At 39.3% G+C, this 15,166-nt stretch overlaps 1 protein-coding gene across 2 annotated transcripts; it reads left to right on the top strand.

Moving 5' to 3' along the window:
- The first annotated feature begins 2,068 nt into the window (after positions 1-2,068).
- On the top strand, positions 2,069-14,853 carry ada2a (adenosine deaminase 2a). 2 transcript variants are annotated; one of them, XM_076302907.1, is made up of 11 exons: positions 2,069-2,226; positions 2,911-3,246; positions 3,350-3,569; positions 3,669-3,879; positions 3,973-4,100; positions 4,877-4,967; positions 5,753-5,861; positions 7,596-7,753; positions 7,872-8,074; positions 12,331-12,388; positions 14,603-14,853. In XM_076302907.1, the coding sequence occupies exons 2-11, from the start codon at positions 2,934-2,936 to the stop codon at positions 14,726-14,728; spliced, it is 1,617 nt and encodes a 538-aa protein (XP_076159022.1). In that variant the 5' UTR covers positions 2,069-2,226; positions 2,911-2,933; the 3' UTR covers positions 14,729-14,853. The 2 variants fall into 2 exon arrangements, with proteins under 2 accessions (XP_076159022.1, XP_076159031.1); XM_076302916.1 differs by lacking the exon at positions 12,331-12,388.
- Positions 14,854-15,166: the final 313 nt, after the last annotated feature.

Genomic DNA, 15,166 nt, shown 5'->3' with positions numbered 1-15,166 from the left:
TGGAAGGATTATGAGCCACTGGGTCCCTGGGCACAGACATGAAAAGGGCCCCCCTGCCCACCTGAAAAAGGTAGTAGCTTAGTAGAAAAAAAATGAAAAATAACCCCTTAAATTATGACTTCTGGCGAGTTTTGTGGAAAGAAATTGACAGATTGAGACTTATGAATGTGTGTATGAGTGTACGTATGTATCAGGGATGCAAATAGCCTAAAATATTTTTTTCCACCTACCATTGTGGTTGGTGGATTCCAAAGTCTACCAGCCACTAGAGATACAGTATGAACATTTGATGAAAAATCATGACCAAAATGATCACGGTTATTGGTATTGCAATATGATTAAAATGTGGTGACTTTTCTTCTAAACCTACCATCAATGTTGGACAGAACTCATAATTGGCCTGCCCTTCATGCCCAGTAGCAAAAAATCTAAAGGTCAACAGAACAGCTATAGTGTCATAAAAGTCGTGTGGCTCCTTTAAGACCCAATCCACTGGTGTGAGTTCTGGAGCCATCCAACTTTATCTAACTCTATACTATCCTACATCATCTGATTTTAATATTATGTTTAGGCTACAGTATATTTAACATTTAACATTTATTTTCTATTTGGCCTGTTATGAAATTATGCATTGACCAATATAAGCACACTTTTTAAGACACTTAAATACATGCATGCTTAGCATTTTGTGAAAACAAATCATTATGGCTACTACATCCACAAACTCTTAGCCATGAGCTATATATCCTCTGATTTTAATATTTACACATATGTAGGTATTTAAGCACAGCTCAGTTTTAAGACACTTAAAGCCCAAAATTGGAGACCATATAGAAATTTGCTACCATTTCAAAACCGGATTACTCTGGAACGGCTTATTGTACAGGGGATTGCATTACACCTTTGTGTTCGGTAAGGTCTGCTGTTTATGTTTACGGTTTGTCATGTGTGGAACGAAAAGTTTGTGAGATATTCCTCCTATAGGAATTGAAATGAGCGCAGAGCTATAGTAGCCTAATATGATTATTTCTTGAAAGTTAATTTATTTTTCTCGCGAACCGTTTATCGCAGCAAATAGCGGCTATAGCACCTTATAAAAGATGAGAAAAAGTTATTTCATGTGATGTCTGTGAGGCTACTTCGCGAGTAGTTCCTATAAGAATGGGCGGCCACAATTTATGTTGGTCTGCCTCATGTCTAAAGCAGCATGTTCCGTGAAGGTGCCGCGGACCGGATTAAAATAGCCTGGTCAGCGAATCAACAATCAGAGAAAACTGCGCTGAGAACGTTGTAGGCGGATATTAGACCTACCTGCTGTTGGTCTAGACATATCTATGCCTTAAACTCGTATCCTGTCATTTAGAAACAATGCTGTGGTCTAGTCTAGTCATCAACAAAAAATGAACGGATTGCAAAAAAAAATTATGGATTTGGCGTGACATTTCTTGAGCGTGCGTGAGAGCGTGAGATTGGTGCTGAAAGCGTGAGTGTCACGCCAGATGCGTGAGAGTTGGCAACCCTGGTTATAGGGTTAGTCAAATCAAAAGTTTGTTTCATTCATTCTGAACGATCTCCATTAAACCAAAGTCCTTTTAGGCAAGTCCCTCCACTCGGCGGCCATTTGACAACGCTTTTTGGGCACTCGTAGGGCATCCATTTCGGCAGAAATGCGCGTGCGCAAGGCTTCAAGACACCAATCTTGCTCCAGCAGAGAGATCACAACACATGATTGGCACGATGTCTTCATCACAACACACCATATGATTGTCTCAATGTATTCACATCACACCACATGATTGGCTCAATGTATTCACATGCCCACGTTTTGCCGAGGAAGGGGTGGGATATGTGTAGACAACGGCCATATTGGCGTGACAAACTAGCCCCTTGCATTTCTATGGAGTATTTTTTGAGTGCTGTGTCTCCACATTAGAAAGTCTCTGATTAAACCCAATGTGGTTAGCGGGACTTTTATTTGGAAGAAAATGCTAACTTTTAGCCGCCTTTGCTAGCAACATCCGGTACGAACATTCTATTTTTGCTAGGTCAGAGCCGGTCAGAGCCGGTGTACTATGGTCTATGGGTCAGAGCCGTAGTGACATTCAAGTAGTTGTATTTGCGCTACGTTCACTGTCTTTGTTTATCTTTTTTTACGGATGTGATGTCAGCATATAGCGTAGGCTACTGCTACTGTTTTGAAAGCTGGACTGGACAATAGTCTTGAAAGTAAGAGGGCAGATTTGTATTTTCAGTGCGTATTTACAGTGTATCTTGTGCTGTGCAGCTCTAACCTAAGTTGCACCTATTATTTGCGTCGTGCCCGCAATGAGGATCATACTTGTCTTGGCTCGTCTGTTTACTGAGGTCTCCATGCTAAATGGAACTGTTGAAGCACTGACTCTTTCAACAGCCGTCCAGTGTGGAGAGAATTTCTCATCGCAAACGTATTCGGCCTTGGCCTTTAAAAAAATAAATAAAAAAAATAATAATGTTTCCTAATAGTAGCCTACCTGCAGGCCTAAACTAACCTTTCTAAATCTGCACCCAGGCGTCACATGTTTTAGAATATTGGAAAATCTCAGATTAATCCAATTATTTCTGCAGCTCTATAAACAGCTGTAGTTGGACAAACAGTCTGAATCGAATCAGATTGTTTATGGTATTTTCTTCACCTGAAAACCTGACCAGTCAAGTGATCTATGCATTGTAGGCTTGCCTCTGTAGGCTTCTAGTTACAAGAAAGCCAAGGCCTAGTCAAGTAGCTCTTCATATTAATTAATGCAATGTGTGACTAAAAGTTTACACTTGCTAAGATAACTTATTAATAGGTTATCCCAGTTCTGCACTTAGGCTATTTACCACTGTTTATCTGCCCCAAATATTCAATGCAGCCTACTTTTTTTTTTTCAGAAAGAAACACTGATTCTATCACAATGCCAGTGAGTCCAGTAGAAGGAACCTTTATGGCCACAAAGCTGTTACTGGTGCTGTCATGCTGGGCAGCACTGGGCAGTGCCATGCCGGACCCAAATTACAGAGAATACTTGATTAAGACAGAGAAATCACAGCAAACGGGTGGCAGAGTACTTCTCACAAATGCTGAGGAGCAACTTAGTGAGGTGTTGCAGAAAATGAAGCAGGAAGAAATGGAGAGTTCAGAATTTCCTCCAGCCATGCATTTCTTTAAGGCTAAACCCCTGATAAATCACAGCTCCCTCTTCAATTTACTACGGAAGATGCCTAAAGGTGTTGTCATATAGACTGCCTTCAGTAGGCTACCAAAATTGTTTAACTATACACTTGTTCCTGAAGGATATACAGTATCAAGATATATTCCATTTTGTCACAGGTGGAGCTCTTCATGTCCATGATTTTGCATTGGTGGATGTGGAATGGCTGGTGAAGAATGTAACATACAGGCAACATTGCTATGTTTGTTTTACTGATGATCAGTCAGTGAGATTTATTTTTTCTTCTCATCAACCGAAACCTATTCCTCATTGCTCTGAATGGATACTGCTTGAAACTGTGAGGGCCAAGATTGACAACACTACAGATTTGGACAACGGGTTTGAGATAAATCCTACTATTTTGTCACTGGCTAAAATGAAGTGAACTGATTAATGTTAGTATCCTCTAATATTTTTTTCTTTTTCTTTCATTTACAGCCTCATAAGCAACCTAACACTTTACACTGATAACCCAGAGGCTGCATATCCTAATCAAGATGTTGTGTGGAAGAGGTTTGAGGAAACCTTCCTTGCGGCATGGGGACTGGTCACATATGCTCCTGTCTTCAAGGATTACTTCTTTGAGGGCCTGAAACGATTCAATGCTGATAATGTCATGTATTTGGAGCTGAGGGCATTGCTACCACAGGTATATAAGTACAGAATAGCCACTCCACAAATGGCAATATAATGGCACATGTGCAATAACTTGCTATGTTTTTGTGACCTTGTTAATATACAGACATATGAGCTGAATGGAACCATAAATGACCGATTCTGGACACTGAGAGCCTATCAAGAAGTATTAAGACAGTTTGTAGCTGAACATTCAGACTTTTTTGGAGCCCGGGTGATTTTCACAGCCAATAGGTAAGCGTGAAATAGAACAGTTATTTTGTAATAATATTCAGTAATATTAATCTCAGTATTTGTGGAACCAGGACAGATATTCAGACAGAAGGATTTGCTGAAGTATGGTAACTCAGGATTATTTAATGTGCAAAGTTTTCTGTTCTTGACTTTGAAGCCCAAAATTTTGCACATGAGCCAATTTCTCAAATGTGCTTCAAATGTGATTTGATAATGAAGTTGAAGGTAAAGTTAGCCTACAAATAACTTTTGGTTAATCCTCTCATAGTTGCAGTTTTATCGAAATACTATACTATACCATAGAAAACATCCTAAACATATCCTAATGCACTACACAAAAAGTTATTTCCACTCATAGCCGAAAACGGTGAGAAGCAAGCCTTCCAATCCACTCAGAAATGTAATTAGGCTACTCTTACGTCCACTGACAGGCACTCAATTAGACTTACACACCACCAATACAATGTTATGACATTAAAGAGAAGTGTAGCCTAATAGTTCAAAAATCAATATGAAATATTGAAATGACTAAATATGCTACTTAGTTGGCTATTAGAACAATTCCAGGATTCGTCAGTCTCATTGTTAAAGAGTTGTCAGGAAGGATGATGAATCATTTTCACAGATGAATTGGTCACCACAGAGCTCCGACACACATTGAAAGTCTTTGGGATTTGCTGAACATGACTTTACACAGTGTCATTTCTATGAAAAATATATATATTGTTTTGGCCAGGTAGTATTTTTAAATGAAATGTAGTCTTTCTTTCTTACAGAGGAATAAATGCATCACAGTTGAAAGAAGTAATTGAGGAGGCAGTTAAACTACAGAGAGAGTTTCCTGAGATTATGGCTGGGTTTGACTTAGTAAGTATGTGTGGCATATCTCCTTTCATCATTTGGTAACAGTGCTCATTGTTTCAAACGTTCAGTTTACACAGGCTGCATCCACAGTAGGTCAGATAATTCCAATGGGAAAGACGGCTAGCAGTCTCACGTTACATATAGTTATTATTTCACAGGACATTCAATCCTTCTACTAACACAATATGAAGAAATATGTGTATGTAGCCTACTCATACCAAAACTATGTACATTATCAACCTAATTCGCTTCTAATATCCCAATGTTGAGGACGAATTATGACCCATCTCATAACCACTCATTTGATGTATAGCGCCACCTAGTTACAAATGAAAAAGCAAAAATCAGGTGTTGTAATCACAGGTATCTCTTGCTGACATGTTAAAAACTGCACGAAATTGGAGGTGTAGGATCATTTTGACACCCTCTGAATTTGAAAGACAACCGATTATCCCACCCCTCGGACTGAGCACTGGGAATGGTGAGTCCCCAGACCCTACATTTTAATGTGGGTCTGGCTCGTCAGGCTATCGGTATCCATCTTGATTCCAGCGAGTAAACGAACATGCAGTGGCGGGAATTAAGGCATTAACATTTCCATTGCAATGGTGATCTCTACCAATAAAAGGCTCTGCTTTTACATGTTACAAGAGTGTAGTGCTTTAATGTTAATGTTCCTAAAATCTGTATTAAAACCTACCCGACCTAGTGTGGATGTAGCCTCAGTCAGTGATAATCTGTAATTTAGGTGAAAACATTAACACTGCAAGGTGGCGTGTTTTATGTAGGTGGGGCGAGAGGACACTGGGAGGCCCCTTTGGTACTTCAAGGAACCCTTGTCCTTACCAGAACAACTGGGAGTCTCTCTGCCTTACTTCTTTCATGCTGGAGAGACTGGTAATGTCATTCTCAAACAAGTTTTGATGTATAGAATATATCAGTGATTCACCTATAATGAGTGAAATGTAATGATATTTTAATTGCAACATTTTGGATACATGAATGGTATTGTTCCATTCAATTCTAAAAAGTAGACAATAAGTATCTCGTCAGCCTGATGTTACCATTGCCATTTTCCATGATTCAGATGATGGTTAGTAGAAAAGCTCTATTTTGCAGTCATATGACCATAAAAACATTTTCTCATATCTTAAACAACCTTTATAATATTACCCTCTGATACAGACCAATTTTAGTGAATTTTAGATTGTACGCTGCACTCAAGTTTCAGTCACTGAATTCCAGGGAGAATTTCCAGGGAGATGGATTAGGGTGTCATCCCTCACTTGACAGTCTTCTGGGAACTTTTTTTACTTAAAAATGAATTGTAATGAACTTCTCTTTAGACTTTAGACTGCCTCTGTTGTTTCACAACCTGTCTAAGCTACTGTAATCATGTATAGTATAACTACTGTATGTATAGCTTGTACCCAGATGTGATATGTTAAGTTCAAGTAAGTGGAATCTCTATCATTTGTGACTAATGTGTCATCAGCCTTAAAGGAATGGTTTGGTGTAAACACAGGACTGACAAATAAGTTTAAGTATATATACTCTTTTGATCCCGTGAGGGAAATTTGGTTTCTGCATTTATCCCAATCCGTGAATTAGTGAAACACACTCAGCACACAGTGAGGTGAAGCACACACTCCCGGCGCAGTGAGCTGTGAGGGGTTAGGTGCCTTGCTCAAGGGCACTTCAGCCGTGCCAGCCTACTGGTTGGGGTTCGAACCGGCAACCCTCCGGTTACAAGTCCGAAGCGCTAACCAGTAGGCCACGGCTGCCTCAAAATCAAAAAATCAAAGTATTTTAAACTTTTAAAGTGTACAGGACGTTATCATAAGGACTTCAAATCAGTGGGCGCATTTGACTTCTTGGAGCGTTGCGTAGATCTGGCTGAACGTGATGCATTTATTAGATTAGATTAGATTAGATTAGATTAGATTCAACTTTATTTTCATTGTGCACGTACAGAGTACACATACAGAGACAACGAAATGTGCAATGTGATATGCACAGTATAGACAGGTGGTGCAGTATAAACAGTATAAGACATATAGTGCAATGTAGACAGTAGTATACAGCTAAGAAAGTGTGTGTGTGTGTGTGGGGGGGGGTTACAGTCTGTGGTTGGGATAAGAACAGTCTTTGATGAAGCCTCGCTTTTAGACAATGCATGTTTGCATTGTTAACATGAATCACGTTCAGCCAGATATGCGATAATGCGCAGCATGCAAGAAGTCAAACTCACTGATTTGAAGCTACTGGAATACGAAGGAAGAATTCTTCCATCCAAACCATATCTTTATGGACCTGGCTTGGAGCTCTTCAGAATGACCCATTCTTTCACAAATGTTTGTGAATGCAGACTGGATGACTAGATGCTTGATTGTATACATCTGTGGCAATGTGTCTGAATGAAACACTTGAATTCAATGATTAAGTGGTTTAAGTGTCTCAATACCTTTGTCCATATAGTGTATGTGGATACCAGACTTCGGTTGGTATTGGAACAATTTATCAATTTGTAAATTAAAGTGACAAAACATTATACTGTTTTGTTGTAAAGTGGCGAAGGTAAGGATAAGGTGCCTTCTTTTGAATAATTGCTTTAGTTCTCTTGTGATATAGATTTTCAAGGGACAGATGTGGATCAGAACATACTAGATGCTCTCCTATTTAATACCTCACGCATTGGACATGGATTTGCTTTGGTGCGCCATCCAACTACCAAGGCCCTTTCTCGGAAAATGGGGGTAGCAGTGGAGGTGTGTCCCATATCCAACCAAGTAAGCATTTCATAGTGCTTTTACATGACAGATATGATAGTCACATAAAATGTAAACCATTTAAATATGCAGAAGCCCTTTAGGTTTTATGAGCCATATTACTCATTCTCTTTTGTAGGTACTGAAACTTGTGTCAGACTTGCGTGACCATCCTGCTGCAGTTTTGATGTCTGAGGGTCACCCCCTTGTGATTAGCTCAGATGACCCAGCCATATTTGGGGCAAGTGGTCTCTCGTATGATTTTTATGAGGCATTTGTGGGCATTGCTGGACTGACATCTGGTGCAGGCACACTGAAAGAACTTGCAATAAACTCCATCAGGTAAGACTATACTTCTGAATCTTGTCCTGCAGTATTTATGGGTAATTCCGTGTCAAATCAGATAAAGTTGTTGCTGCACCATCTCAGATTTTGTTCAAACCTTGTCTATATCATAAATGGGTCTTAAAACCAAGGCCTGTAAAATATTTCCGTGCAAATCTTTTGTCTTCATATCTTTTTCAGACCTTGAAATTCTTACAGCTTGAAAAACCCATGACATGTTTGGGCATTAATATCCTGACAAAAATGTTTCCCTAGCCTCCCCAAATTTTCTAGGATGGAAGACCAACTCATAATAACCATGTGTAAAACATTTAAAGTCTGTACTAAATGTCATTTGACTTTCGAAAGGGCCCTAGAATTTGGAAAAATTAGCTGTAAGTGTGATATTGAAGGTTTTAAAAAACGGTTATTTTTATTATTTTCCGGACTATAAGTCGCTCTGGAGTATAAGTCGCATCAGTCAAAAAATGCCTCATGAAGAGGAAAAAAACATATACTGTATAAGTCACATTTATTTAGAAATTTATTTCACAAAATCCAAGACCAAAAACAGACAGACTATGTTACTGGAAACATAGAGGCCAAAAAGATTCTATTTTATTTAGGGCTGTCAAAATAACTGATTAATTTCGATTAATTCATTATTCATTAAAAATAACGCAGATTAATCGATTCTGAATGACCTTTGACTGAGCCGTTGTAGTCAGTAACCATTAGACTGTAAAATGAAGGAGAGAGAAGAAAATGTGGTGTCTAGATCATTGATTGTAACATTTACTTTTCAAAAACGGCTTGATGGTGTTGATAAAAATAAAGTGTTGATTAAAATAAAGTCCTCTGCAATGTATGTGATAAAACAAACTTCTTCCCGAAGCACTTTTGAATTTATTTCCTCAGCATGTTAGGTCATATCATAGATTATTATGGCCATTATTAAAATAGTAATAAAAGAGTTTTTGAACTTTAATGTCACTAATGCTGATTATTCAATGATTAATTTGAATTTAAATATTTAAAATACTTTCATAGCAAAAATCATATATGTGATTAATTTAGATTAATTAATTAGCCTGACGAACCAGACCCACATTAAAATGTAGGGTCTGGGCACTCACCGTTCGCAGTGCAGTCCGAGGGGCGGGATAATCGGTTGTCTTTTAAATTCCCTCTGCAAGCAATAGGACAGCGCTATGAGTCCGCTGCGTTTCCCACCAGCAGAGCTAGTTGGCTAGTTCAAACTTTTGCCAACTTAATTTTTTTTTTAAATCGATTGACAGCCCTAATTTTATTCAATTAAATTCTACCGGGAATCTTAATGAAGACGAAGGAGTGAATAGCAAGCTGAGGCGAACTGGGCGACGGTAATTGTAAAGCAATTTACAAAAGATTCACTGAACAAAAATGCTGGTGTGGTACATGAAAATGTAGCTAAAAATGTGGAGAATGCAACGCAATCAAGCATTTTGGGTGATGTGGAGGGACAAGCCGGCAGCAGAGCAAATGCTCGGCAGGCTACCTCCGAGAGAGCAGGAGAGAAAAAAAAATACACGTTTAAAATAACATTTGAGTTGCGTGTCCCGAGTCCCAACAAAAGCATGTCGGAACGCTAAAATGTCCCGGTTTACAACAACCACTATTAAGTGTAGTCTTATTAAAGCTCGATCATTAACTAAACCCATGTAGAAAGACTATAGCCTAAAGCGTCTGATTTCGATTGTGTGTGTGTGTGTGTGTGCGTGTGTGTGTGCGTGCGTGCGTGCGAGTGTCAGTCAATCGTAACAGTCTGCAGCCAACCTTACAGTGTATCTCTGTAAACATTGTTGCAATGCCTCGTCATATCTGCCTCGTTTTAACAGTTAGGACAATGCTGAAGAGAAAGTCATCATTCTCAAAATAACTCATGGCTGAGTTTTGTTTTCAAATGTTTTCATGCATGTCTGGATAACGGGTGAGGAATGTTTAGGAGACAGACTAATAGAATAGGTTATCCTTGTTGTTGTATTTATTTATTTTATATATTTAGCATTAGTGCGTACTAGGATGATAAGACTGTCTGTTACTGTGATAAATGGCTGTACACAGTGGTTGTGCTTTTCCCACATGGGCTCGAACAGGTATGGTGCAGGGAAGCATGCCCAAGGAATGTGTATTTGTTGCATGTCTTAATGAAGATGTAAGGGGGGGGGGGGTCTGTAAGTCTCTTTTCCTTCACTGTCTTGGATAGCCTAGAAATCTAGACGCGCCCCTAGCGACAGCAAATTAAATTTGCTGCCAGGGCTAGTCTAGCAACTCTCCGTTGGCTTGTGAGCTCCAGATATCGAAACTTAATCAGGCCAATGAAATCGTGTATAGAGTTGCAACGGTTTGGCTTGAATTCCCTGCTACTTGAAAACAAATAAGATGGATTACATTAACATTATTTTATTAACAGCCTGCAGGCCAGGGTAATCTAATATTAGGCTACTGCATTAACATCAACTCGCATGGAATTATGGGAACACTCAATGCGCTCAATGCGCCTCTTCAACCCTCTGCTGAAACTGCAAGCGTAGATTGCTTGCTTATAAACTCACACTGCGCAGAAACAAAACGTAATGTAGCCTAACTTATTTAACCGTGCAGAAACCAAATAAAATCATTCATATGCATACAATCCCCAATATGCGTGAATTAGGCCATTAGAAGAAGGCTATCTTACGAGCCTTTCGTTGTGCAAAATCGTCAACGATGTTCCCAATATTTAATGCTGGCTTTCATATTTTCAATGGACAGGATAGCTAACCCATTGAGCCTCTCCTGCCCCATGCTGCTCCTTAGGTAGGTCTTAATAAGTTTGAGTTTGGAAAAAGATCGCTCAGCTGTTGCCACAGTCACAGGCAATGTCAGAAACAACATGAGAGCAGTACACACTTCCCCGAATGTGGATGTTACACTGTCATAATCTACCACCAGCATTTTGGCAAGTTGAAAAATAGATGACTTCTGTAAAATCTCTGCTTTAAAGCAAGACCTGAATGAGAGGAGTTGTGATGGGAATGTAGGTGCAATGTCCCTGCTATAATGGTCTGACAAACGTCTTGCCTTTTCAAGCTGTTCATCATCACCTGCAAGTTGAAGGGTCAGGACGTAAAGACTCATGACAAGTTTCCCGCATACTTGCAAATCTTTGGGAGAGCTGACTGATTATGATGTCCAGAGTTGCATTAAAGGAACACGCCACCCAAAATCAGTAGTAATATATGTTCTTACCTTAACTTTCACGAGTTGAGTCATACCTCTCCCGCGCCGGTAGGTGCACTCAAACGCTCTGTCGCGCGGCGCGAATGTGTTAGCATGTTGCTATGCTAGCGGGCTCTGCCGTGGCCGTAGAGAGAGGAACATAGCAGTAATCAAACACCTCTATTTTTTCCCTACTTAAATACAGTTGCACGAGTAGTTGATAAAAATGTGTACGTCACACAACATGAAACGTGGCGATTTTCCAAGCGAATAAACAGGAGAACTACAATGTGTGGCGCAATAGCACTTGGGAGTACTTCGACCTAGCGTGGTAATATTATTAACACCTAATTGTAGATCCTATCCACCAAAGAGTTTAGAATCCATGCTGGGTCGACCCTCTCCCTCCCCTCTGAGCGAGAGAGAGGCACACACACTAGAGATGCGCTGATGGGCTATTATTTCAACCATAACTGCATAGCAAAACTTATCAGCCATCAGCCATCCATCAGCACCAAAGTTTGTTGACCAATTTTCAAAACGGCACCCGCCCACCATCCGTTGGTTGTTTTAATGTAGGCTATATGGGTGATGCAGCGCTGCTGACGTGAGGCTAGAAAGCCCTTGCCTGTTCTAGAAAGACTGATCTAATGCAGCAAATATATTAAAAGGCTGAAGTCGTACATTGGCTAGGCCTATCCCCAGAATATCAGCAGCAAACTCAGTCTCTGTCGCGCAAAACAGTCTCCAAATAAAACGCACATCGGCCTGTTGCCTATTCTGCCAGCTTGTGACAATATATCGTCCAAAATGCTTGATTGCATTGCATTCTCCACATTTTTAGCTAAATTTTCATGTACCACATCAGCATTTTTGTTTAGTGAATCTTTTGTAAATTGCTTTTTCGCCACGTTTCATGTTGTGTGACGTACACATTTTTATCAACTACTCGTGCAACTGTATTTAAGTAGGGAAAAAATGGAGGTGTTTGATTACTGCTATGTTCCTCTCTCTACGGCCGCGCCGCGCGACAGAGCGTTTGAGTGCACCTACCGGCGCGGGAGAGGTATGACTCAACTCGTGAAAGTTAAGGTAAGAACATATATTACTACTGATTTTGGGTGGCGTGTTCCTTTAATGCAACTCTGGACATCATAATCAGTCAGCTCTCCCAAAGATTTGCAAGTATGCGGGAAACTTGTCATGAGTCTTTACGTCCTGACCCTTCAACTTGCAGGTGATGATGAACAGCTTGAAAAGGCAAGACGTTTGTCAGACCATTATAGCAGGGACATTGCACCGACATTCCCATCACAACTCCTCTCATTCAGGTCTTGCTTTAAAGCAGAGATTTTACAGAAGTCATCTATTTTTCAACTTGCCAAAATGCTGGTGGTAGATTATGACAGTGTAACATCCACATAGTAGTTCCGATAGTTCGTCAAAGTGACGCTTCACTCTCCGTGCTCTAACATTCTAAAGTTCTAAAAAAAAAAAAAAAAAAAGGAGGCAGGGCGGGGGTTAGCAACGGGCCCCGGGAGGTCACGGGCCCTGGTGCGACTGCACTTGCTGCACCTACTATAGTTACGCCTCTGATAAAGTATAATTTGAATTTTATTGAACAAACCTTGCAATGATAACAGTATTTTTTTTTAAATAAAAAACTCAAAATGCACTGTTCCAAATTATTATGCACAACAGAGTTTCAATACATTTTATAGGTTGTAAAGAATAAAAAATGGTCATTTGTTGAATTTGCAGCATTAGGAGGTCATATAAATTAAATCAAACGTTATTTCAATCAAAAACATCTTAACAGGCCAAGTTACCTAAAGGGGCCTACCAGCTCTTTCCCCATGATCCCGGCCCAAAACATGACTCCGCCACCTCCTTGCTGATGTCTCAGCCTTGTTGGGACATGGTGGCCATTCACCAACCATCCATTACTCCATCCATCTGGACTATCTAGGGTTGTATGGCACCCATCCGTAAACAAAACTGTTTGAAAATTAATCTTCATGTATTCCTGAGTCCACTGCAACCATTTCTGCTTGTGAGCATTGTTTTGGGGTGGCCGAATAGTAGGTTTATGCACACTTGCAAACTTCTTGAGGATCCTACACCTTGAGATTCTCGGGACTCCAGAGACACCAGCGGCATCAAATACCTGTTTGCTGCTTTGCATTTTAGCAGCTGCTCTCTTAATCCTATGAATTTATCTGGCAGAAACCTACCTTATTATGCCTTTGTCTGCACGAACCCGCCTGTGCTCTGAATCAGCGACAAATTTTTTCACAGTACGATGATCACGCATACGTTTTTGGGAAATATCCAATGTTTTCATACCTTGTCCAAGATAGTGCACAATTTCACGCTTTTCAGCAGTAGAGAGATTATTTTTCTTTCCCATATTGCTTGAAACGTGTGGCATGCTTAATAATGTGGAACATCCTTCTTAAGTATTTTTCCTTTGATTGGACTCACGTGGCAAACTAATGATCACAGGTGTCTGAGATTGATTTCAATGATCCAAAGAGCCCTGAGACACAATACCATCCATGAGTTTATTTGAAAAACAAAAAAATAAATGTTTATGACACTTAAATCCAATTTGCATAATAATTTGGAACACGGTGTATTTTATATTTGTAAATTGCTTTACAAATACCGTCCGTCGGGTAATACATTCATTTTGAGCAGGCTTGTCTCTCTCTTTTATTACAGTGCATGAAAATGCACTGTTCTGTTATCCGATTTATTACAGTGCATGAAAATGCACTCTACTGTTATCCGATTTATTACAGTGCATGAAAATGCACTTGTTTTTTACATGATGTAAAATGAAGAGGCTATGTAATAGTATTTTTATGAGTTGTGTATTTATGACAATGTGTAAAGAAACCATATGTACTGACTTTGTGATTAGTAGATAGGTGGAGGGTGGTGTATCAGGCCAAAACACAACTTGACAACATCAACATCAGTTGAGGGCTGCAACTTCACTTTTTAAATGACAATATCCTGGCCGTACTACTGTTGTTAGTGATATAAGTATTTGAAATTAACATGATTTCTAAATGTCTAGTGACATCAAGGCCATTTTATGATTAATTGAAATACATTTCTTACATACTGTTTCTTTAAAGTTGTTATTTTTATTTATTTTTTTACTTTTGAAAGCCATGTGCTTTTGTGTTATTAGTGTTTCTCTGCTTACAATTTATAATGAAAATACTTTAAAAAAAACATGCACAAGGAGAACATTTCATGAATGCTACTGAATAAACCCAACATTTTCTCTTTCAGGTACAGTTCCTTATCCCCTCAGCAAAAAGAGGAAGCATTGTCCATATGGCAAAAAAAGTGGGACAAATTTGTGCTGGAGAATTTACCATAGGTTTTTTTTTTGTCTATAACCGGCTGGGTGATTGAATGCATTTTTCCACTTTCCCCCTTTTTTGACAGGACAGGGAAGTAAGCTTGACAATAGCAATGTTTCCATTAAAATTTTGTGCAAAATAAAAGTAATATTTGTCAAAATTCGACAAAGCACAATTGTGAATGGTCGGTGTTTCCATTAAGTGATGCAATACGATTCCATATAAGTTGTACCATGATACTTAAAATTGAGGGGGTCAAAAAGTAAAAGGAGGAAAAATATAAAAAGCGAAACTGTTATAGGCCTCCTTGGCAGCGATGTGTGACAATTCTGGGAGGGCATAGTCCAGATTTAACATTATAAATGCTTGCATTTTGTTATTGGGTCAGTGAAAACAAATCAATTTAAAAAAATGTTGTGTAAATGTACTTATGTAGTGTTCAATTTAGCAGGTGCCCAATGATTTACTGTATTGTATTGCATGTAACTGT

The sequence above is a fragment of the Alosa pseudoharengus genome, unplaced genomic scaffold (assembly GCF_046254945.1).
Source record: "Alosa pseudoharengus isolate Yale_2024_CS ecotype anadromous, Long Island Sound unplaced genomic scaffold, YU_APseudo_1.1 YU_APseudo_1.1_scf_10, whole genome shotgun sequence".
NCBI lineage: Eukaryota > Metazoa > Chordata > Actinopteri > Clupeiformes > Clupeidae > Alosa > Alosa pseudoharengus.
The sequence above is the reverse complement of the archived record's forward strand: the minus strand, read 5'-3'. Positions and strand labels throughout refer to the sequence as shown.